Raw genomic sequence first — 24950 nt, 5'->3', positions numbered from 1 at the left:
TTACTCTTTAGGGTAAAGGCACTTGTAGCACCAGCATTTTGCCATTACATTGGTTTTCCCACAAGTCGGCATGGTTTTAAAGGGGTTCCCTGAGATGAGAAACCATTTTTCATATGGGCAGGCAGGGTGCAAGGGTTAAAAAATAAATTCTCACCAGTCACCGGCTCTCTGGTCCTGGCAATGAGCTAGAGCAAAGTGTGCTGTCTAGACGCATGTCACCACTGCCAGCCAATCAATGCCTAAACACATCACCACTGAGGCTACTGATTGGCCAACAGTAGTGACGTGCACATAGACCACACATTCCCGGTTCGTAGCACATCACATTTCAGGCCCAGCAGGACCCAAAGCTGTGCAGAAGGGAGCTCGGCGCTGGAACACGAGTGGTGAAGACAGGCGAATCTTTTTTTCTTAAAGGGGTTCTGCAGTTATTTTAAACTGAAGATCTGTCCTCTGGATAGATCAGCATCTGATCGGTGGGAGTCCGACACCCGGGACCCCCGCCGATCAGCTGTTTGAGAAGGCAGCGGCGCTGGCAGTAGCACCGCGGCCTTCTCACTGTTTACCGCAGGCCCAGTGACCTCACGACTAGTATCACTGGCCTGGGCGGGACTAAGCTCTGTTCACTTAAATGGAGCGTAGCCACGCCCAGGCCAGTGATGCTAGTCGTGACGTCACTGGGCCTGCAGTAAACAGCGAGAAGGCCGCGGTGCTACTGCCAGTGCCGCTGCCTTCTCAAACAGCTGATTGGCGGGGGTCCCAGGGACCCCCGCCGATCAGATGCTGATGATCTATCCAGAGGATAGATCATCATTTTAAAATAACTGTAGAACCCCTTTAAAGGGTTTGTGTAAGAATTGGGGGAGGGGTTGGTAAACTCCTCCATTCATCCAGACCGGAAATATGACTTACCTGCTTCCTGGCACCGGCTCCCCGCTCCTTCTCCAGCAGGCCTGCGATACTCCCCTGGGCTCCCTTGATGTCAACATCAGGTTCGACATCACCACAGCCAATCACTGGCTGCGGCGGTTGATTGGCTCCCCTTGCATCATGTGACCATTTGTCATAACGTAAAGGAAGCCGGTCACCGGTGATGTCAAACCAGATGCTGACATCGAGAGAGAGTCCAGCCGAGCATTGTAGGCCTGGTGAAGAAGGAGCGAGAGCCATGCCAGGAAGCAGGCAACTCATCTTTCCTTTACAGGTCCGGACAAAACCCATTCTTGCACAAACCCTTTAAACCCTGTAATCTGCCAGCCCATATGAAAAGGGGTTCCCTGTTTCCAAGTACCTCTTTAGGCCACATGATTGACCTCACTGAAACAATATATGAACACAGGAATTCACTACTAGTTATTTATTTTTAGTCATTTTAATACTTAATAAAAGAAATGTTAAGAAAGCTTTTACTCACATTGCCAGATGTGTTCATGACAGACTTTATCTCCCTTTTGCATGCTTTCAAAGATTTCATTTGAATGTACGCCCTTACTTTGTACTGAAAGTCACAACATAAAGGGTCAGTCCCAAAACCACCTAAAAATAATGACCAGTTTGATTGCAAAAAATGACTAGTGGATAGCGCTCAGCATGTTCAGTAATGAGTTATTATGACAGCCAATAGAAAGTGTACATTACGTTGGTTCAGAACATAATGGGGTACATTTATTAAGACCGGCGTTTATAGACGCCGGTCTTAATAAAGGCCCATAGGTGGCGGTGGATCCTCTACATAACTTCAGCGGATTCTCTGCCACTTCTAAACGTAAGATAGCTTCTCAGCTGTCTTACATTCAGACCATTTTCTACGTCTAAAACAGGCATAGAAAATGATGAATGAGACGGGCCTGCCCTTCCCCGCCACAATTTTAGACCTGGCGTGAGCGGGGAAAAGTCGCAGATAGCGGTGCAACTCACCGTTGCGCCTCAATCTGCGTCTGCAATACGCCTAATTTAGGTGTATTTCAGATTAATAAATGACCCCCTATGTCTTTGCATACGCATGTTTTTTGTTTTTTTTTGTCCATTTCTAATAAAGCATCTTATACAGCACACACACAACTCTGTACCTGATGAATTTTGGACTTTGCGGCTTCTAACTGAGCGCCTCCCTCAGTCCTCGCGTTTAGTGCTTCTTTGTTGTTACTACTATTATTTGTCTGAAATGTGAAAATTGTTGTATACATTTAAAAAGGAGAAAAATTACAGTACACTCATGTTCGCCCTCCCGCCACCTATTTTGGGTATGTGCAATGCTCTTTATGACTTACCTCATTATTTTTACCATTTTTATTATGGTTGCTGCCTTGTAAGATCATTTTTTCCAATACCACCAGAAGGTGTAAGGCTTTTTCAGTTTGGTAAGTTAGAAGGTATAGGTCAACCAGCAGGAAGCACACAGCGTGTGCAAACTTCTCTTCTGGAAAAGAAAACATACAAAAAATAAAAAAAAAGTTAGCAGATAAGCAAGCAGACTATACAATACAAGGTGGAGCTCCATGAGTGAGCTTGTATTAAAGAGTCTGTAGTGGGGTCCAAGGGACTATAAAAGTACAGATACTCGATTGCACTTATCTACACAATGCCGCTGCAATGCTGCAACTTCCAGCTGCAGTCTTGTCATGGAAGAAATGCCTTGAAAGACCATCTCAGCCAATCACCGACTAGTTGAGCGGGCATTTTCCGCATGTCGAGGCAGGAGCTACAAGTAGAAGCAGCGCTAGGGGACTGGTGGATGGGACTACAGCAGCTTTTATATTTTTAAGCCACTCTGATCCCGCTGCAAACTATTTTTGTTTAGCTGGAAGTTGTGTCAGTCAGGCGCCTTCTGTCCCCACATCCTGAACTAAGGCTAAAGGGTTTCTTCCATACCTCAGTTTCTCTGAAAAATTAGGTTAAAAAAAAAAAAAACACCTAAGCTTTTTTTATATAAAAAAAAAAAAAAAGTCAAGGAAGTGACATATCAGGAACAGGAAGAAACAGTGGAGTAGACCAGCCTCTCTCACATCTATAGGATAACCACTTTAAGACAAGAAATAGAAAAAGAAGATGGCCCATAGAGGTACAGACATACCACACACACAAATCAATCTCACAATTCGTAACTTGAAATACTGACAGCCATCCTCCAGTTTAGGTGAAATTCCAGCTTTGTGTCACTATTTCCTCAGCACTATGGGCATGGGTGCCATCACTTGGAATGGTCAACCACACATGACCCAGCTAAGCACCGGCCACTTTTAAGTACCCAGCGTTGTGTTCTCTTCCGTAGTTACCTTAAAGGGCATGTTCACACAATGGATTTTGAAAATCCGCCAAAAAATTTCAGTGCGGTTTTTCTACGCATATTATTTTTTTTTTTAATCAATGTGTGTTTACTTCAATACAAAACCGCATTTTCAGCTCGGAAAAAGCAATGAGAGTTTTTTTGATGCTTCCCATTCACTTCAATGAGACAATCAGCGCAGATTCGGCCCCAAAAAAGGGCATACTTTTTTCTTTTTTTTTTTTGCACGTAGAAAAAAGAATCAAGTGCTGCTTCCCATTAAAATGAATGGTAGGCTGTTTTGAGGAGTTTTTTGGAGCCAATTTTGAGGCAGAAATGCACCCTTCATAAGAAATAACATTACTTTCTGTAGAAATATCCACATGACTTTTTTTGATCAATATCAGATTGGTGGTGGTCCAACACCCAGCATCTCCAGTGATCAGCTATTTTGGGCAGCCACGGAAAACTGTAAAGCCTCATGCACACGTCCGTGGAACACCAACCGTGAAACACGGGCCTGGATTCCTGCTGAGTGCAGGAGCGCACGGCGTCATTGGTTGCTATGACGATGTGCGCTTCGTGCCACCGCTGCTGTACAGTAATACACTCGTATAGATCATACGAGTGTATTACTGTACATCAGCCGCGTCACGAATCGCACGGCGTCATAGCAACCAATGACACCGTGCGCTCCTGCACTCAGCAGGAAGCCAGGCCGGTGTCTCACGGTCTGTGTTAAACGGACGTGTGCATGAGGCTTAACAGTGGATAGAGCTGGAAGCAGAAGGCACCATCCACTGTGCAGTGGCAATGCTGGGGTACTGCAGCTCAGCTCCAATAGCAAGTAAATGGAAGCTCAGCTGCAGTATGCTGGCACTAGAAACTGCTCAGAGCAATCTGTCCCTTTGGCTTTCAATGGCTCTGCTCTGCTTATCAAGCATGTGAAGTATGGATCCATAAACGTATTTGGGATCCTTACTGCACAAGTCAGAAACCAGGCAGAACCGATGCAATATGAATGGGGCAATATACTCTGAGCAGCAATTCTGCACGTTTGTTTTTAGAATAACGTTATCCTTTATGTTTTTTTTGGCAAGAGACTCACCATCTATGTATGCACAAAGGACAGCTATCAACCACTGAGTAAGACCACACACTGTAATCCTTATGCATTTGAAGAGTTCCTTCAGACATACTTTATCTCTCAGTTCGATGCAAGACATGCATCTGCACATTCACCAGTAAAGTTGCTGAGGCTCGGTGAGCGTCATGCACAGGACCCATTAATTAGAATAGGACCCATACAGGATGCATGCAAGGAGTCATATGGTTGCCTCAGCAGCTGTAGAACCCAGTTTGCAGTAAAGGTCCAGCTGGGCGTTACCAGTTGGGGTTGTGGAACTGCAAAGTGTGACATTGGCAGCACTGATTAGAGAGTGTCAGACTGTGCAGATATTACCAAGCTGGACATTTACAGCAAACTGCCAGCAATTCATTCAGAAACTTCTAGTAGGAGTAATAAAGGAATGGCACAACATAGACTCATAAGAAAAGATGCTCCAAAACTGATATTACATAAGGAATTCAAGTAGTTAGTAAAACAGGCATGTCTGGAGGTCTTCTTTAAAGGGGTTCTCTGACAAAGGATGATTGCCTTTTCTCAGGATAAGCCATTAAAGGGAACCTGCCAGGAGCTTCATGCTGACGAAGCAACAACAGACAGCATGAAATCTCCACAATAAGCAACTATGGATGATACACCGACAATCTGACAAGGTTTAACAGACGGTAAGTGCTGTCAAGGGCTAAGAGAGGTTTTCCGGTTTTATATTAGGCTAGTTTCACAAGAGATTCACCAGAGAAAAGTCTGCTGGAGCTCTCTGGATCCGGCACCGCTGTTCCCATTGACTATAATGGAGTCCGGCGGAGATCCGCCTGCCACCTGCCAAATATGCCAGGATTCGGTCGGACAAATACAGCTGCATAGGGGGCGCGGTTGTAGTGTAAGGAGGCAAAGATCACCCCCTCACTGATCACAATGTTATGGCATAGCCTAGAGTAGTCGTACTAGGATAGGAACACAACTTTATTGTCCATGTGGATATTTAAAGGGGTTGTCCAAGTAAATTTCTATTGATGGCTATCCTCAGGATAGGTCATCAATATCAGATCAGCGGGGGTCCGACACCTCTGACTGTTTAGCTGTGCGCCATGCAAGCAGATAAACAATGAATCGAAGGCTGCTCTGGCACGGTGCGCGGCCTTCTCTTCAAACAGCTGATCAGCGGGGGTGCCGGGTGTCAGACCCCCACCAATCTGATATTGATGGCCTATCCTGAGGATAGGTCATCAATAAAAATTTGAGCAACTTCTTTAAGGTGTATCCACAGCATATACCATAAAAGTCTGATAGGACAGCTCCTATCTCAAGGACGGGGCCCTGTCGTGTGCTTCCATGAATGAAGAGGAGGCCACGCATGCACAGTTCTCTCCAGTCACTGCTATGGGAGTGCTGAAAATAGACAAGCGTGCTTAAATCCTATAGCAGTGAAGGGAGAGCAACATGCAAACAGGAGCAGGTCCCAGAGTAAGATCTACACCTATCAGGCATTTATGGCATAAGTTTCCACAAATATATGTAACAAGTTTACATCGCAGAAATAAACTACAGAACTATATAACTTGTACTGAAATCTGGCTAATACTGGAAAGACGAAAATGCATTCTTTTATAAAAGAAAACGATTTCCCATTGGATCTGTAATGACATGCGATCCTGATCCGTTTCCACTGAAAAGAAAAGAAAATTATGTGAAAATGTAAAACTAGTGAAAGTCTTCACCTCGTCTGCATGATGCACATGGTCCTTTAGAGTTCTGGGACGACGTTCTGGACATTCTCAGAGGCCTACCTAAAATATTAGTGGTAAAAAAGCAAGATGGGAAAACAAGGTGTAGACAAAATAGAAATGGTTGAAGATGAAGGCATACCTTCTAAATGGGAAACTGATCACTCATTTTTATTATAAAAATGCTAGGACTAGCCACTAGCGTCACAGGTAGGAACATCACTATTTAGTGGTCGGAATATTAGGAGTATAACACCATACACATCAGTTTAATACTCCTTTAATGCTTTCTAGGTCTAAAAGAAGATTGAAGAGTTTACCAACATAATGGAGGGCCGACCATTTAGTTTAAATTGCTAGCCTCTGCTCCCACACACACCATGGTGGGTCAGTGGGGGGCACTGGCAGGACAGCTGTTCTGTGCCATAGACACATCCATGAATGTTTCTGTGAATCTTTTCACTAATTAAATTCTTACCTATTCCTGACTTCAGACCCCACAGTTCTAATACTGATAGCCTATCTTGTGAATAGGCCATAAATATCAAAATCCTGGACAAATCTTATAACTGCATAATACGTTTAAAATTATATTATATTATTTATATTATTTATATATATATATATATATATATATATATATATATAAAAGTTTAAAACAACAAAAATGGAAATCTACAAATCCTACCACAAAAAAGAAAGCTGTGACACATCGTCGAAAGAAACAAGAAAAAGTCATAGGTGTCAAAATATGTCAAAGCTAAACTGTCCATTTTTTTAAATAGTAAAACATAAAAACAATATAAATTTGGTATTGCCGTAATTCTACTGTACAATGTGAAATAGTTTTTTTTTCATTAAACACAATTTTTTCAAAGTTTCTCAATACAACATATGATACATTAAATGCTGCCATTAAAAAATGCTAGTCCAAAAAAACAAAAACTAACAAAAAAATAAATCCTTCATATAGCTATGTCAATAGAAAAACGTTATGGTTCTTGGAAGGCGGGGAGAAAAAAAGGATAAATTGGCTGTATCCTTAATGGGTACTCCCATCTCAGCCACTGATGGTTGAGATTGGAATACTAGTCATATGCCAGAGATTTCATATGACAGAAACGTGCGATGCCGCTTCTGTCACTCATAGAGCTGAATGGGAGTTACGGAAAAGGAGTAGCTGCTCAGTTTCTGTAACACAAGTGCTACGGAAGTAAGAGCTCGCTATAGATGCAGTTTCTGTAGCTCCTATTCACTTGTATGGGAGTTACAGACACAGTGTAGCACAGCCGCTTGGCTGTAAATATAACCCCGGCCGCTGCATACCACGGGTATTCCGATTTCAGATATGAATGGCTCAGATGGGAATACAAAGCGGTCGGTAGAGGAGTTAAGCCTCGTTCACACATCAGTGATTCACGGATGTGTGCGGAACATGTTCTCCACAGACAGCACACATACCCATTCATCTTAAGGTGTGTATTCACACATTCATGTTTTAGCACGGTCCATGGGTCTGTCACGGATCCATCACACCCATTATAACCCCCAAAAAAATAGACGCAACACGGATGCCATCCTTGTTTCACGGATCGTTAGGAGGAGATGCAATGAAAATGAATTTTGAACTGTACAGTGTCCGCGAAACACGGATGACACACGGAGAGCAAAAAATGGACACACGGACCAAATACGGATCCTTCATGGATGAATCACCGACCATCTTTATCACAGATGACATCACGGACACAGATGTGTGAATGAGGCTTTATAAAAACACAGAGCAACATGCCTGATGTAAAACTGCTGAAACACTGTGTGGAACAGTTTAATATCTATGGAAGTTGTATTCATATAATGCAAATCATGACTTATATAAATGGATTCAATGGAGCAAAAGGATGTGGTATCAGTAAGGCTACTTTTACACTCGCGTTTTGGGCAGATCCGTCATGGATCTGCAAAAACGGATCCGCTACTTTAATACAACCGCATTCATCCATCATGAACGGATCTGTTTGTATCATCTTTAACATAGCCAAGACGGATCCGTCATGAACTCCATTGAAAGTCAATGGGAGACGGATCCGTTTTCTATTGTGCCAGATTGTGTCAGAGAAAACGGATCCGTCCCCATTGACTTACATTGTGTGTCAGAACGGATCTGTTTGGCTCAGTTTCGTCAAGCGGACAGCAAAACGCTGCAGGCAGCATTTTGCTGTCCGCCTCCAGAGCGGAATGGAGACTGAGCGGAGGCAAACTGATGCATTCTGTGCGGATCCTTTTCTATTCAAAATGCATTAGGGCAAAACTGATCCGTTTTGGACCGCTTGTGAGAGCCCTGAACGGATCTCACAAACGGAAAGCCAAAGCGCCAGTGTGAAAGCAGCCTAACTCCGTCACTTTCGTATGCAAAATATATCATTAGGTGAAAGAGGATTTTTAACAGAAAGCGATTAGTGCTAGTCACCACGTAAAATCAAAAGGCGACACTTTGTGGAATCAACCCTCAAAGCATTCTAACAAATGATCAGCTGAAGAGACGGTGTAAACCAAAACCTTACCTAACACTTCACGAGTGGCACAAATACGTTATTGTAAGAAGGAACAATCAATTATTCTACAAAGCCCAAGGTGCCAGGGATGCAAACACAAAGACGAAAGAAAGAAAGAAGCAAATCTACGCAGACTTCATGTACATAAGGAAGGGCGTCATGAACTCACCAAATGGCTCAATGAACTGATAAAGCTTCTCCCCAATGGCAATGGCTTCCATGTGCTGGCGCAGATAATACAGGATGACCGCCTGGTTGTAATAAAGCATGCTGTTTTCCACATCATCTAAGCTGTCCATCTCATCTACAGCCGAATGGACCTACATGCAAAGTTTACAGCGGATTTAACATCTACAGCGAACAATATTCAAATATTACAGAATGTGCACAAAAGGGATCCGTCTTTTTCAGATGCGTTTAGTTGCGGGCCAAAAATCAGACAGTCGTGTGCATGAAGCCTAGAACATGAGAGCAGACTGTTCCTCTTTAATGTGTAGATATCCCCCAACCCAAAAAAAAAAGCTAAAACAGAATTAAGTTTTATATTGATGAAGAGAAATGTATGGCTTACCTCATTCCGTAGCTGATTTAGTGTGTGTTTTAGACTGTCTGTTGTATTCTGGTCACTTTTATAGAATTCAGTAACTGCCATATTCAGCATTATTTTGTAGTCATCTTTGTTAATTTCTTTCAGCTCACCAAGATGCTGAAGACATGCTTCATAGTTTCCGGCCTGGTATACACAAAGCGATTCCAAATCAGAAAGAAAACATCACAGTCATGTGTCCAACCTCTCCCTGCACCATGACATAATGGTACACCTGACAGGTAGATGAAGCGGCGTGAATGGGGATCAAAATTCTCTGTGCTGACCCACAGAGCAAAGTTAGTATCATTTTTACAGCATTGCAAAACAATGTAAAACTTAAATTAAAAAAATATATCAATAAATGATATGAACCATTGAACTGTGATCTTTAAAAAAATACAACTTGCATGGCGGAAAAAAAAACACCGTTCCTTTAATGGGTTAAGCAAGCTGGTTGGACGACTATATGGAGCTAAGGGTACTGCGACACTGGTTGGGGCCAGGATCGCAGAGTAGTGCTGATCCTATAGAAATGAATGGGATAGCCATGCAAGTTGCAAGAAATCAAACACTGCTTGATTTCTTGCAACGGGCATGGCGATTCCATTCCATTCACTTCTATAGGATCACCGTAGTCTGCGATCCTGGCTGGAACAGCTGTCGTGCGCCCAGTGTTGCCGTACCCTTAAGGGTACTTTCACGCTAGCATTATTCTTTTCCGGCATTAAGTTCCGTCCTAGGGGCTCAATACCGGAAAAAAGCTGATCAGTTTTATCCTAATGCATTCTGAATAGAGAGAAATCCGTTCAGGATGTCTTCAGTTCAGGCTTTTTGCCTTTTCAGGATGGAGATAATACCGCAGCATGCTGCAGTTTTATCTCTGTCCAAAATTCCGGAACACTTGCCGGAAAGTCAGATCCGGCATTTTTTCCCATTGACATGCATTAATCTGGCCCCGAGTGTTTCTGCAAAACGGATACGTTTTTGCGGTCTGCGTATGCTCAGTCATATATGAAACTTCAGACTGGCTCTGGCACCACCACAAGAAAAGGTTTTATTTATATTTTTTCGTTGTGCTGCTATACACATTTTTCTGCGCATGCTCAGACCGCAAAAAATGTGAAAAAAAACAAACAAATGCCGGATCCGTTTTTCCAGATGACACCGGAGAGACAGATCCGGCATTTCAATGCATTTGTCAGACGGATCAGGATCCTGATCCGTCTGACAAATGCCATCAGTTTGCATACGATTTGAAGTATCCGGCAGGCAGTTCCGGCGGCGGAACTGCCTGCTGGAATCCTCTGCCGCAAGTGTGAAAGTAAAGTAACCTAAAGGGAACCTGTCACTATGAAATGCAATGCGATCTGCAGGCTTTAAGTTATAGAGTAGGAGGAGCAAAGCAGATTGATGTACAGTTTTAGGGAATATATTCAGTAAAACTTAAATCAAAAGCCAAGGAGTGACTGCTATAAAAAGAAGAACTTTTATTGATAAGATAGTTAAAATGAACCCAGATCAGAATAGCTTAAAATAGTTAACCTCATAGATGTACTCAACCTCTATGATGACCAGGGGTATGTGCGGTTTATACAGGGTACACGGCGGCACCCAACCAGCGGAAATGAAAAAAGAACCAATAGTTTCTACCGCAGCCACATGCAGGATTAATGAGGCCCTTGTTTTGCTATCCAGCTTAGCTGTCATATGCAGCATTACTGGAGCCCTTTGCACTACTATCTAGTTCACCTAAGGGTAGTAGATGGTTTTTCCTATCCCAATAACCTGATGAGCGAAAAGAGAAACATGTAATGTAGGGAGTAGGTGAAAGGGGTTTTCTAGGGCTATCTAGTGCCAGGGTCAGGTTCTCCATAGTTAGGCTTTTTAGGGCCAGCACCCATCCGCTGGACGATCGTAGGGTCAGGCATTTATCCATTACCTGTACTCATTTGACCCTATACAAGTTCTGGTTGATGCCTGATGGACCCCCAAATTGAAGAAGGGCACACCAGGCATGTGCTGTGTATGTTGGATTCACTGCTACGGGAGTTCTAAAAACAGCCGAGCAAGCAGTTGGCTATTTTCTGAGCTCTCATAGCGGGGAACCTAGGGTGGCCGCAAATTCACAGTGCACTCTCCTTCACTTCCGGGGGGCTGTTCTGGAAATAGAAGCAGGTCCCACCTCTGGGACCTGCATCTATCTGACATTGATGGTATATTGCTAGGATATGCCATCAATGTCGGAGATGAGAGAACCCCTTTGAGTTAACACCCATGGAAGTAGCAGTCAAACAGTAAACACAACCTCAAGCACCAGGATGAGGAAAATATTTGGAGGTATCCGTAGCACAAATGTTAACAGATTTTGCGCGACACAACATTGTCAGCTAGCCTATGCACTAAAATACATCAAATAGATTACCGTGAAAGCCTGGAAGGAGCACCTGGACAGCTCTTTTTCTTGGTCAGAGATACCGGAGCAGTTGGCAGAACCTTCGTTCTTTTCTGTGCCCTGTTCTAAAGAAAGAACCAAGAGATCAACAAGTTACAACTATGATCCTTCTGAAAGGGCAAAATGTGCAGCATTCGGCTGAGAATTCTAATGCGATCCACTAAATATAAACCGGACCATGGAGGATCCAAAATAATTATATCCAATGTAAAGGATAACTCAGATCAGGAGCAATCGTTTCTCCCCCATTCACTTTGTCTGTGCAAACAAGCGCCGATTGACATGTTTATCATTGATCGGCGCTCGTCCGGCCTGAACATCAGGTCACGTTGGGCCCTTACTTACCTCCTGCTTTATCTGCTGCCATTCTTCACTGATTCCAGATTAACAGCTCGTACTTGACGCAATCTCTGAATTCTGCTTTGCTGAGAATTATATTTTTCCTACCTGGAAATTGAAGATAAAACAATAAGAAGCGACACTTACACTATGTTTAATTTAACAGAGAGAAGCTCCATCACTCATGTTGTAGCATCTCAAGCCACGCCCCTTGCTCTAAGTCACGCCCCCTTTGCTAAGGCTACTGAATTCTTCATGTTGGTGGATTTGCTTCATGCCGTCAATCGGTTGGAGACTTGATGCAACATCACGCAGCAGAAGTGCACCAAGGTTTTGTCCATGCGCAGTCTCATTAGCGAATCGGCCCCTTTGTGTTTTCATGATTTTTGCTTGCTGTCAGTGGGTGGAAATATTCATTTACACCTAGTACTCAAACCAATGTAGATGTAAGGCTCTGCTCCACATTGAGCGTTTCTATGACTGAGCAGAAAGACTAAATTCCTAACACAAAAAGGAACAGAAAAGCAGAAGCTAGCAGAGATGCATCCCGTCAGAGCCCACTGACTACTACTAGGTCTGCAGGTCGGAGGGCTCTTTTATTCATCACTCTCTTACAGAATCGGAGATGGAGGATCCACGTGGAATCTCCAATGCAAATGTAACCACAACATAATATCCTAAAAGCTGAGGATTTGCTACAGAGTAGAACATCTAGTCTAGCCTGTTCTCTTGTGACCAAACAGCCTGGTCACCAGACTGATACGGCTACTTTCACACTTGCAGCAGAGGATTCCGGCAGGCAGTTCCATCGCCAGAACTGCCTGGACGCAAACGGAGGCATTTGTGAGACGGATCCGTCTCACAAATGCATTGCAACACCGGATCCGTCTTTCCGATTGTCATCCGGAAAAACGGATCCGGTATTTTTTTATTTTTTTTTACACAGATTTAGGGCTCATTCAGACAACTGTATGGTGTCCGCAAAAATACAGATCCGTTTTTTGGCGAACAGTTTAGCATGTCCGTAAAAAAACGGATAGCATTCAGTATTTTTGTGGACCCATAGACTTCAATGGGGCCATGTCCTGGATTTTCACCCGACAAGTATAGGACAGGTTTCATTTGTTTTGCGGAACCGTGGAATAGAAAAGGGCCCCATAGAAGTGAATGGGTCAGCATTTAATCAGCAAAAAAACGGATCCGCATTTTTGCGGATAGCATACGGCCGTCTGAATGAGCCCTTAATGGTCTGTGCATGCGCGGACGGAACGAACGGATCCGTTTTGCAGGAACACTTGGGGCGGGATCAACGTACAGTGACTGAACTGAAGACGTCCTGATGCATCCTGAACGGATTTCTCTCCATTCAGAATGCATTAGGATAAAACTGATCAGTTATTTTCCGGTATTGAGCCCCTAGGACGGAACTCAGTGCCGGAAACGAAAAACGCTAGTGTGAAAGTACCCTACATCTGATATACAGAGTCAGTCACAATATTAAAGGGGTATCCCGGTTAATTAACTTAATTTTTGGCTGCAGGCTGCAAGCTGTGACCCAACCAGACCCCATACCTATACATATAACCAGAGCTTCAATTTACCTTGCAATCCATTTGTCTAGCTCCTGTGTGAGCCTGCAACACAGAGTATCATGGCGCCTGATCTTCCCTCACAAAACTACAATCCCCACAATGCCGAGCTTTCCTACTGTAAGTATTGAGGTTTACTGATTGGCTGCCTGATATACTGTCCGGTCACGCCCCCAGCACACTGACACGCCCTTTGTTTCACACGACATTTAGCTAGAGAATTGATAGCAGCACACTGAGCATGCTCGACCTAACAAAGGCTCAGAACTACAGGTCGCTGCCATGGTAATTTATGAGAAAACACAGTGGGTGGCAGAGGAAGAAAACTACTTTTATAACTACTGAACGGTAAATATGTGAAACTGACATTATATTAGGTAATTATTGATGATGAATTAGTCTAAAACAGAAGTTATATTTATGGTTACCGGAGTACCCCTTTAATCATCACCAGCTAATATCCAGAGTAACCGCCGTGTGCAGCACGGACAGCTGGGAGTGACTCAGTAAGGTCCTGGTCGGTCGTCACAGGTATCTGGGGCCATGCTGCCGGCAGTGCATCCCACAGCTGCTGGAGGATCCATAGAGCGAACACAACAATCGAGGTGGTCCTACAGATGGTCAATTGGGTTGAGTCTGGGGAATTAGGGGGTAAGGGTAGTACTCGGAAGTCTTGGCCATGCTCTTCCAACCAATGTCAGACATTTCCAGCTCTGTGACATGTCGCGTTGTGTTGCTGGAAGATCCGCCCAGGGAAGACAATCAGCATGTATGGCTCTACATGATGCGAAAGGGTGGATTATTACCCCAATCCGGTTTAGAGTGCCACAAAAACATTCCCCAGACCATACCGCTGCCACCAGCTTGTGTTCTTCTAGCAATGATTGCAGGGGGTTTGCTCTTTGATGTTTATTGCCTGACACGCCAACATCCATCTGTTTGATGAAGCAGAAAACGTGACTCATCGGAGAAGGCGACCCTCTGCCAATCAGCGGAGGTCCAATTCTAATACTGCTGCGAAAATTGAAGCCTTTTCTGCCGATGCAACTTCATTAGCAGAGGTGCAGCCACCATACATCTGCTTTGGAGCCCCATACGCAGTGGAGTTTGCTGAACTGTTATCTTACACGTCTGGTAGCCCCCAGTTAATTTGGCAGCAAGTTGCTCCACTGCAGAGCGTTGGTCTGCCCTCGTAGCTGGCGTTCACCTCTCACACGAATGGCACGTGGTGCGCCACAGTTTTCATGTCGCTTATTCTCAATGGTGCCATTTGTCCACTCATGATACACTTTCACCACAGCACCACGAGAACAGTTCACAAACTGCGCAGTTTCAGAAATCCTGCCTTGGCCCGAAAACCAATAATCATCCCTTTTTTTGAATGGGGACGGAGGAGCTGTAATTACATAGCGAGGAGGTAAACAGTGAAGAGAACGCAGCGCTCATATGAACGCGGTGTTCCCTTCATACAGATGATCGGTCAGAGGTGCTGGGAGTCAGACCCCCATGATCTGACACTGACGACCTATCTTGAGGATAGGCCATAAATATGGGAAGCCGGACACCCGTAGACCTTGGGCTCTGCTCTCATCTGCGTTGGGTGTTCCTATGGCTGAACAGGATAATACTATTCCCAAAGCAGAGAGGAGGAGAAACTTTCACAGGGATCCAGCAACCTCCGACACTCCAGCTGTTCAGAAACTACAACTCCCAGAATCCTCCTTCCACTTCTATGGGAGTGAATGTGCATGCTGGGGGTTGTAGTATCACAGAAGCTGCTGTGCTGGAGGTGGCTGATCCCTGGACTATTATGAGGTCTGACAGTTTTCGGTCATGCTGTGCCTCATTTTACGGAAGAAACAGCGCGCCATTGTGCATTAGCCTGTCTGTCATTTTCTATGATAGCCACAGCCTAATATTTGTAAAAGCTGAGGGTTCGCGACCATGTACAGTATCTAGTCTAGGCTGACACATCTGATAGTAGGTGGCAGATTCGTGCTGCTCCTGTGTTTATTTCACAGCTTGCTGAGACTTAAAAACACTGCAGCAAAAGATCAGCTGTAGAATGTTACCAGGTCTGTAGTCTGTCCATTTGTTATTTCTATACAGAGTTATAGGAACGCCATCAGAAAGTTGAATAACTTTTCATGACCCGATCACAGATCAGTTCATGGAAAAAAGAATTCAGAGGAAACATCTCCTTTAAGATGTGAGTGACAGGACTGCGGAGCGGCTCGGTGCCCCTACTGGCACAGAGGTTACAGGGCACTCAGTGCCACCAGCACAGAGGCTGCCCGATCTCCTCCACCACCACCCGGCCATGGAGACACACAGCTGCTGTCACCCTTACAGCTGCACTAACGAGAGACCTGACACAACGCCCACTACTCGGTGACCCGCCCTCGGGCGCACCCTCCTCTGGTCCGCCACACTCGTACACTACAAGCGCTGTTTATCTGCCCAAACGACAAAGTAGCCATAACCTACCAGAGAGACAACCCGCCGAGCTGCCCCACAGCTGAGACTCCGCGCCTGCGCCCTGTTTTTCCTCTTGCTCACGTCGAAATGCTGCGTTTCCGGCGCGCGGACGTCACTTCCGTGCGCCCGGCGGTTGGATTGTGCGTAGGGTTATTTTGGTAGCCATCTTTGTGAAGACCATCTGTGCAGGGCGCGCTCTTGGTGGCACTAACTGAAAGTCTACCAGATCATGGCGGCTGTTATTCGACAGACCTCCAAAGTGTCCCTCTTTTTGGAGGGACAGTCCCTACTTTTGACCCAAGTCCCTCTGTCCCTACTTTTTTATCTGAGGGACAGATTTGCATCATTATTACATTTACAATACTGATCCAGAAAGTGCTTGGCTGGGTCCTATATGCATATCAGAACCTGCCTTGTATATTAGTTCATTATTTGATGCAATTTAGATTTTAGAAATTTCCATATTCAGCTAACATTTGCACTATTTTGTAAAATAAAACTGTTAAAGTGTATAGACAAGCAGGAAAAATGAATTCTTCACACCATGAACCATAAGTGTCCCTCTCTTAGACCATCTAAAAAGTTGGGAGGTGTCCTGGATATATTGGGGAATAATTATTAAAACCAACCAAGAGCTGGAAAGAAATAGAGCTACAAGAAGACTGGTTGATTAGATATGACTCCATGTTTACCTTGCACTGGTTTTGACTCTCCCTCCCATTGATTTCACACCCCTGTTGTCACCACTAGGGGGCCTAGTTTGTAATTCTACATAATGATGCAATGAGCAAGGTGTAGCTGCAGTCGTAGTATTGGTTCTCTTCTGTGGTCTTCCATTCCCCATCCTGTGAACTCTCAGATGGAAGTGGTCACATGCACTGCTGCAGCCAATTACTGACCTCAGGGGTGAAGTGTCCCCCAAGTGATACATCACAACTGGGTCATGTGCCACCTGCAGACACGTCACTTCTGAGGCCAGTGATTGGCTGCAGCAGTGCACATAACCCCATCCATCTGCAGTTTTACAAATGGAAGCTGAAACGGGCGAGGTGCAGATGAGTATGATTTTTTTTAATCAGGTAAAGAACACTGATGCCAACAGGTTCCACTATAACCCCTTACTTCCTAAACAATTTTTATTCTTTATTTTTTATTTTTTCTTCACTGCCTTCCAATCGTCGGGGCTCCCGTTGTCAGACCCCACCAGAGGATAGGTTATCAGTAAAAAAAAAAACTGTTGGAAACCCTTAGGCTGGGTTCAGACCTGAGCGTATTCGATATGCGCTGTTTACAGGCGTTTTTAATCGGGCGTATTTTGGGGCGTTTTTGTATTTTGGAAACGCGCGCCGTACGCGCGTTCTTGCTATTGAACACAGAGGCATACAATGAAAGACAGAGGTGTTACGCGCGACAATACACCCCAAAGAAGCTCCTGTACTTCTTGGGGCGTAGGGCGTTTTACAGCGCGTTCGTACGCGCTGTAAAACGCTCAGGTGAGAACCATGCCCATAGGTAAACATTGGTTTTTGCCTGTTGAGCGTTTTACAGCGCGTAGGAACGCGCTGTAAAACGCTCAGGTGTGAACCCAGCCTTAAGGCTAATTTCCACCTCATCACCACGACGGCTACAAGGAGATTGACCCCTGACCTCTGTAGGGGCAGGAACAGAGAGAGGGTTTAAATCCCCCCCTCCCACCACCAACACCAGTGTTTCCTGTCCCTACAGAGGACAGGGGCAGAGAGAGTCTCCCTGCGGGGAGATGAAGATGGGAATTCTTTCCTGGCACCTACCGGTGTTCCCCCTGCCCTCCTGCGGTCGGTGTACTAATGCTGGGCAGGGGTGAGGAGGGAGGCCTCGCTCCATTATTAGATGTGAGCCTGCTCCCGGCTGCGATCTCCCGCCGACGCTGAGTCTGGGGCGTTCGCCGGGTGCGCACCAAAGCGCTTCTGGGGCGGCCGGCGTCACTTCCGGTGGACGGAGGGAAGTGACGTCATCCAGGAAGCGTCTCCAGATTCAAATTTTCCGCGCCAGCAAGCGCTGAACGCCCGATCTGTGCGGTGTACCTGGAGCTGTGTTGGTCATGTCGGCTGAACCCCGCTCCCCTGGAGACCCTCCTGTGCTGCCTACAGTAAGTCCCCTGTGGGGAAGCGCTCGTTGCTCTGCTACTTGTTTTGAAAACACTGTACCAGGTTGCATACTCCTTCTCCTCCACTTCTCAGGCTTGGGGCTTTTTTCTCTCCTCGACTTTTACCTATGGCTGATAGGGATTATTTCCCCCAGGTTCCTAAGGAGGTCTAGAAAAGGATCAAGAAACAGGCCAAATGCGTGTCCTGCCTCAAACGGCTTCCGGACGAGTATCGCAAAAAGCTCTGCAAAGACTGTATCTCTAGCGTCATTGCAGAAGAACAGCCTTCCTTCCTTGAGGAACTGAGGTCCATGATTCGTAATGAAGTAAAGACCTCCTTATCCCAAATTTCCCCCCCTCCCCGGGATTCGCCTCCACCGAAAAGGCGAAGGGAACCATCTCCCTCCTTATCTGACCCGGAGGTAACAGGGGAAGATGCGTCTACATCTAGAGCAGCGGTGGGGAACCATTTTGCTGCCAAGGGCCATTTGGATATTTGTAACATCATTCGGGGGCCATACAAAATTCTCAATAAAAATTTTTTACTGCTGTATTTGGTCAAACATATAATTGACTTAGGGATAAGTTACAGAAATTGCACTTCAATTAAAATAATCTAGAGGGCTGTATTTTTGCAGCACAAAATAGCGCCTGCACTATATATATACAGTATATTACATACAATACAGGCGCCATATTGACCACACATAGCAGTCTAATTTTTAAGTTCAGAATGTTACTTATTTGACATTAATGGCAGGAAGCTAAACCCAGGGGGTCCAGAGAGGGGTTCACCCAGCTTTCACTCTCCCTGCCTCTTTCTTCGCAACTGTCCCTGCCTTTGTCCCTTTCTCAGCAAAATATCTGCCCCCACCTCCATCAGCCTGAAATCAGCCTCCTATCAGACCCCCCAGGCCTACATCAGCCTCAGATCAGACTCCCATCAGACCTCTAAGCCTCAGATTAGACCCCAATCAGACCCTTCCTAGCTTCAGATCAGACTCCCATCAGACCCCCAGCCTCAGACCAGACCCGGATCAGACGCCCAGCCTCAGATCAGCCCCCATCAGACCCCCCAGGGTCAGATCAGCCCCTATAAGACCCCCCAGCCTCAGATCAGACCTTCATAATACCCTCCCTAGCCTCAGATCAGCCCCCATCAGACCCTCCCCAGCCTCAGATCAGCCCCCCTAGTCTCAGATCAGACCCCTATCAAACCCCAGCCTCAGATCAGACACCCCCAGCCTCAGATCAGACCCTCCCAAGCCTCAGATCAGACCCCCATCAGACCCTCCCCACCCTCCTTTAGCCTCAGATCAGCCCCAATCAGACATCAGATCAGATACTGTATTTAAGATAAACAAATAAACTTACCTCTCCAGCTCCATACGGCGCTGCCTCTTGGCAGATTCACTTACCCTCCCTGTTCTTCTTCCTGCCGCACTATATTGTCACCTCACACCGCACAGCGTCAGGTCATAGTGCACGTCTACGTGCACTGCGTCCTGACGCTGGATGTGTCAGGACACAGTGTGGGGCTGAAAGAAGACCAGGGAAGGTGAGGACAGCCAGTGCAGTGCTGTTCTCACCTTCCTGTGCCTCCCGTATGCTAATGACCGCTTCCATAATGGAAGGGGTCATAAGCATTTTCACATTATGTTCTGGCAGGGGGCCGGGGGCCACATGAAATGATACCGTGGGCCGCATACGGCCCTCGGGCCGGAGGTTCCCCACCCCTGATCTAGAGCCTGGGAAGACGAGGAGCTTCTCTCTGATACCGATATGGCTGAGTCAGAGAGGAAGTTTTGCTTTTCGCTAGAGGAGATGCCAGACCTTCTAAGGGCTGTCCGGGCTACGATGGGTATAGAAGACACCCCAAAAGCCCACTCTATACAAGATGAGATGTTTGGGAGACTCCGGGTTAAGAAAACCCGTGTATTTCCAATCAATGAAAATATCCGAGATATGGTTTTGGACGAATGGTCCAACCCCGAAAAACGGTTGGGGGTTTCCAAATCCTTCAAGAACCGTTTATTATTTGATTCAAACGAGGTGAAGATCTTCAATGAAACTCCCAAAGTGGACATTCAGGTCGCCAAGGTCAATAAAAAGACTGCCTTTCCCTTTGAAGATACCTCGCAATTACGTGATCCTATGGATAGGAAGGCAGATAGTCTCCTAAAAAAATCATGGGAGGCGGCCATGATTAATCTGAAAACTAACATCGCGGCCACCTCGGTAGCCAGGTCCATGAGGATATGGCTAGACGAGTTAGGAGATCATATTAGGGATAATACCCCTAGGGAAGAGCTACTCAGGTCCCTTCACTTATTAAAATCAGCCACAGCTTTTATGGCAGACGCCTCGGCCGAATCTGTTAGATTCGCCGCAAAGGATGCGGGGCTTTCCAACGCTGCCCGCCGCGCCTTGTGGATGAAAAGCTGGTCGGGCGACAACACTTCAAAGATGAAGCTGTGTGCTATCCCGTTTTCGGGGGAATATGTATTTGGCCTGGTCTTGGACCGTATCCTGGAAAAGGCCGCAGATAAGAAGAAGGGCTTTCCTGAGGAAAAATCTTTTAAAAGGAAATATCCCTTTCGGGCCCCCTCTAGCCAGAATAAACCCTTTAGGGATAAGGGAAAGTCAGGGCGTTGGAGCTATTCCAAAGGGGGCAGGGGTAGAGGTAATCCCTCTTCTGCCCAAAATAAATCCGATAAACAATGACGCCAGCGTAGGGGGGAGATTGAGGAGATTTCTGACTCCGTGGGAGTCCATCTCCCCGAATCCTTGGGTCCGGGACATCGTAAAATCCGGCTATCGGATCGAACTTTCCTCATTTCCCCCAAACCGCTTCGTCATTACGAATCCAGGCTCCCCCAACACTCGTCTAAAAATTCTACAAGGAGTTCAGAGCCTTCTGGCTATGGACGTGATAGTACGGGTCCCCCCTTCTCAACTGGGGCAGGGCTTCTATTCAAGCCTTTTCCTAGTGGAGAAGAAAGAGGGGTCTTTCCGTACAATTATAAACTTGAAAGCCCTAAACAAGTTTATAACTTATCGAAAGTTCAGGATGGAATCCCTAAAATCCCTGATCCCCTTAATAGGGAAGAACGCCCTAATGTGCTCAGTAGATCTTCAGGATGCCTACTATCATGTCCCAATTCATCCAGAATCCCAGAGGCTCCTAAGATTTGCTATTCAGGATCACAAGGGGATAACCAACCACTTCCAGTTTACGGCCCTCCCCTTTGGGATATCGTCTGCGCCCAGAATCTTTACGAAGCTGGTGGTCGAGATGGTAGCCTTCCTGAGACACAAAGGACTAGTGATCGTTCCATACCTGGACGACTTTCTCCTAGTCGGGAACTCAGAGGACGATCTAAAATCGGACTTACTAACCTTCCTATCTCTCATCCAAGATCTGGGATGGTTGGTGAACCAGAAAAAGTCACATCTGGTACCCTCCGGCACTATCCAGTTTCTGGGGGTCATCCTGGACTCCCGGGCTCAGCGTACCTTCCTTCCACCAGACAAAATCAAAGGCCTCCAACTGAAGATCCGTCGGTTTCAGAGCAGAAGGTCTTGTCCCATAAGAGAGGCTATGAGCCTCCTGGGCCTTCTTTCATCCTGCATCCCATCCGTTCCCTGGAGCCAGTCTCACTTTCGATCACTTCAGTTATGGATCCTCAGATCTTGGGACAGGCGACAGTCCTCACTGAACCACAAGGTTCTGATTCCCACCGCGGTGAAGGTCTCCCTAAACTGGTGGAGACACTCAGCCAACCTGTCCTTGGGAGTCGCCTGGGAGAAGACCCCCTACATCCAAGTTCTCACGGACGCGAGCGAGAAAGGATGGGGTGCGAAAGTGGGAGATCACTTCTTTCAAGGCTCCTGGGTTTCGGTAACCCGCTCCCAATCTTCCAATTTCAGGGAGCTAGAAGCGGTCCGGAAAGCCCTGAAGGCGGCAGAAGCCCTCCTTGTGGGTCACCACATAAAAATACTCTCCGACAATACGACGACAGTGGCGTACCTTTCTCATCAGGGAGGCACAAGGTCAGAGAAACTGATGTCAATCTCAAGAAAAATCTTCGACTGGGCAGAGTCCCGCGTGAAGTCCATCTCCGCAATCCATCTAAAAGGGATCCTAAACGTGGAGGCAGACTATCTCAGTCGTCAGTGGATAGACCATACCGAGTGGTCCCTGAATCAGGATGTGTTCCAGACTCTCGAAGAGAAGTGGGGTGTCCCACAGGTGGACCTGTTTGCGTCCAGGAAAAACGCAAAAGTACCAACATTCTGCTCCTTGAACCCTCGGGACAACCCTTGGGCTCTGGACGCGCTGACGATTCCCTGGGACTGGGATCTCGGCTACGCATTCCCACCCTTGCCTCTGCTTCCCAGGGTAATTCAAAAGCTCAACTCAGAAAACTCGACTTTGATCCTAATACCCCCCTATTGGCCGAAAAGGAGCTGGTTCACTTCACTAAAGAACCTATCGATAGAAGATCCATGGCCTCTTCCCTCCAGGAGGGACCTTCTTCATCAGGGGCCGATACTGCACCCAAATTCGAGTTTTCTCAAGCTATCGGCCTGGATCCTGAAGTCCAGAGGTTGAGATCTCAAGGACTTTCTGATCAAGTGATTTCAACCCTTAAAGCAAGTAGGAAGAAAGTCACCTTTTCGATATACCTAAAAATTTGGAAGCGTTTTTGTTCTTGGAGCGGCAATCCTGCCCCAAATCTAGAGCCACCCAACTTCCAGAGGATCTTAGATTTCCTCCAGCAGGGACTTGAATTGGGTCTCAGGCCTTCCACCCTGAAGGTACAGGTCTCGGCCCTAGCCTGTTTTTTTGATCTAGACCTAGCCAATCATCGCTGGATCAAAAGGTTTATGAGAGCCGCTTCCCGACTTCGTCCCTCCCTGAAAACTAGGATCCCCAATTGGGACCTCAATACGGTACTCACAGGCCTGACCCTCGCCCCGTTTGAGCCCTTGGATTGCTGTTCTATCAAACATCTCTCTCTAAAAACAGCCTTTTTAGTGGCCATCACGTCCGCAAGAAGGTTAGGCGAGATTCAGGCCCTATCCATTCAGGAGCCCTACCTCCGCATCACCGATGACCGAATTATCCTAAGATTAGATCCAGGTTTTCTACCTAAGGTAGTATCAGATTTCCACCGGAACCAGGAGATAATCCTTCCTTCCTTCTGCAGTAATCCCTCTAATGATAGAGAGGCTAGCTTCCATTCCCTGGACGTGAGACGTTCAGTACTACGTTATCTCGAGGTATCTAAAGGTTTCCGTAGATCTAACAACCTATTCATCCTCTTCTCCGGTAAGAGTAAGGGCCTAAAAGCCTCCAGGTCCTCCTTAGCTCGATGGATCAGGGATTCCATTTCCTTTTCTTATGAGTCTCAGGGTCTTCCTTGCCTCACAAATTTGAGAGCCCACTCTACTCGAGCTATGTCCTCTTCCCAAGCCGAGCGAGCAGGAGCTTCCCTGGAGGATATCTGTAAAGCTGCCACTTGGTCTAACATTCACACCTTCACTAAACCAGTTCAGACCTGTCTTTTGGACATAAGGTCCTTCAGGCGGTTGTCCCCCCCTAGGCGATAATTTTGTATATCTCCTTGTAGCCGTCGTGGTGATGAGGTGGAAAGCCGGAATTAGACTTACCGGTAATTCAGTTTCCACGAGATCACCACGACGGCACGTATTTTCCCTACCCCTTACTTATTTTCTATGAGGTTATGAAGTAATACCCTCTTGATTTACTATGTTTGTTCTCACCACCTTTTTTGTTTGATTGTCTCTGTAATTTTGGACACACTGGTGTTGGTGGTGGGAGGGGGGGATTTAAACCCTCTCTCTGTTCCTGCCCCTACAGAGGTCAGGGGTCAATCTCCTTGTAGCCGTCGTGGTGATCTCGTGGAAACTGAATTACCGGTAAGTCTAATTCCGGCTTTCAAAATGTGTTGGGCCTGGAAAACAGACTACCTGTGGTGGCTGCATTTCCCAAACGAAACCCTGAACTTGCATTATAATGATTTATGATGCCGTCAGTTCCTGCTTGACTGTGGTCTGCTGTACTGTACTCACGTCATTATGTGACCTAAGGTTGGGCAGGAACTGACAGCATCATGAGTCATTATGATGCAGTGAGTTCACTTCACTGGAGCAATGCTTAGTTCAGGAAACGCAGCCACCACATGGAGTGTGTTTCCAGGACTGAACACACTCCTGTGAAATTACTCAGGTTTGTAAGTCTGTTGGTGTTTGCAAGACCTGGTCTTCAGGTTTCCAAATCTAGTCCATCCAGGCTCGGACTGGCCCAGAGGGGAATCCCCCAGTGGGCCGCTGAGAATGGTGGGCCCACTATCCACCAGCACAGCATCTCAAATAACCTAGATCAATATAAAAAACTGGGCAGACTATCAAGTTTATGATTATAGACGCATCGGAAGGTTAAGATGGCCTCTAGGAATAGAGGAAGGCCAGCCAGTATCCTCTCTTCCCTGGGACCCACCTTTTGAAGTTGTTGCAGAGACCCCCATAATCAATCATCTTGTAGCGCCTTGTTGCTCTCTGCCTCTGTGTGGGCCCCCAGAATGAATTTTACTAGTGGGCCCTAGGCATCCCAGTCCAACACTGGGTCCATCCCATTAGATAAAAGATATTGAGATTGATTATGCCTGTATCAGTGAAGAG

The 24950-nt window shown here is 46.2% G+C and overlaps 1 protein-coding gene and 1 long non-coding RNA gene across 3 annotated transcripts in view; one reads left to right on the top strand and one right to left on the bottom strand.

Annotated features, from left to right (window-relative positions):
* The window catches only part of CNOT10 (CCR4-NOT transcription complex subunit 10), a 79169-nt gene extending 62937 nt beyond the window's left edge, over nt 1-16232 (bottom strand). The window contains exons 1-9 of one of the 2 annotated variants that reach the window (XM_040433391.1): nt 16127-16232; nt 12057-12158; nt 11682-11776; nt 9242-9403; nt 8840-8990; nt 6110-6178; nt 2271-2419; nt 2070-2159; nt 1415-1498 (exon numbers count right to left, since the gene is read on the bottom strand). In XM_040433391.1, coding sequence (XP_040289325.1) covers nt 1415-1498; nt 2070-2159; nt 2271-2419; nt 6110-6178; nt 8840-8990; nt 9242-9403; nt 11682-11776; nt 12057-12078 — 822 coding nt within the window. In that variant the 5' untranslated portion in view covers nt 12079-12158; nt 16127-16232. The remainder of the gene's footprint in view (nt 1-1414; nt 1499-2069; nt 2160-2270; nt 2420-6109; nt 6179-8839; nt 8991-9241; nt 9404-11681; nt 11777-12056; nt 12159-16126) is intronic. The other variant, XM_040433392.1, reaches the window with a different exon arrangement.
* The window catches only part of LOC121002090, a 432454-nt gene that overhangs the window by 270293 nt on the left and 137211 nt on the right, over nt 1-24950 (top strand). The window lies entirely within an intron of this gene.

The sequence above is a fragment of the Bufo bufo genome, chromosome 5, assembly GCF_905171765.1.
Source record: "Bufo bufo chromosome 5, aBufBuf1.1, whole genome shotgun sequence".
In the NCBI taxonomy this organism is placed as follows: domain Eukaryota; kingdom Metazoa; phylum Chordata; class Amphibia; order Anura; family Bufonidae; genus Bufo; species Bufo bufo.
This window is presented reverse-complemented; position numbering and strand designations above follow the sequence as displayed.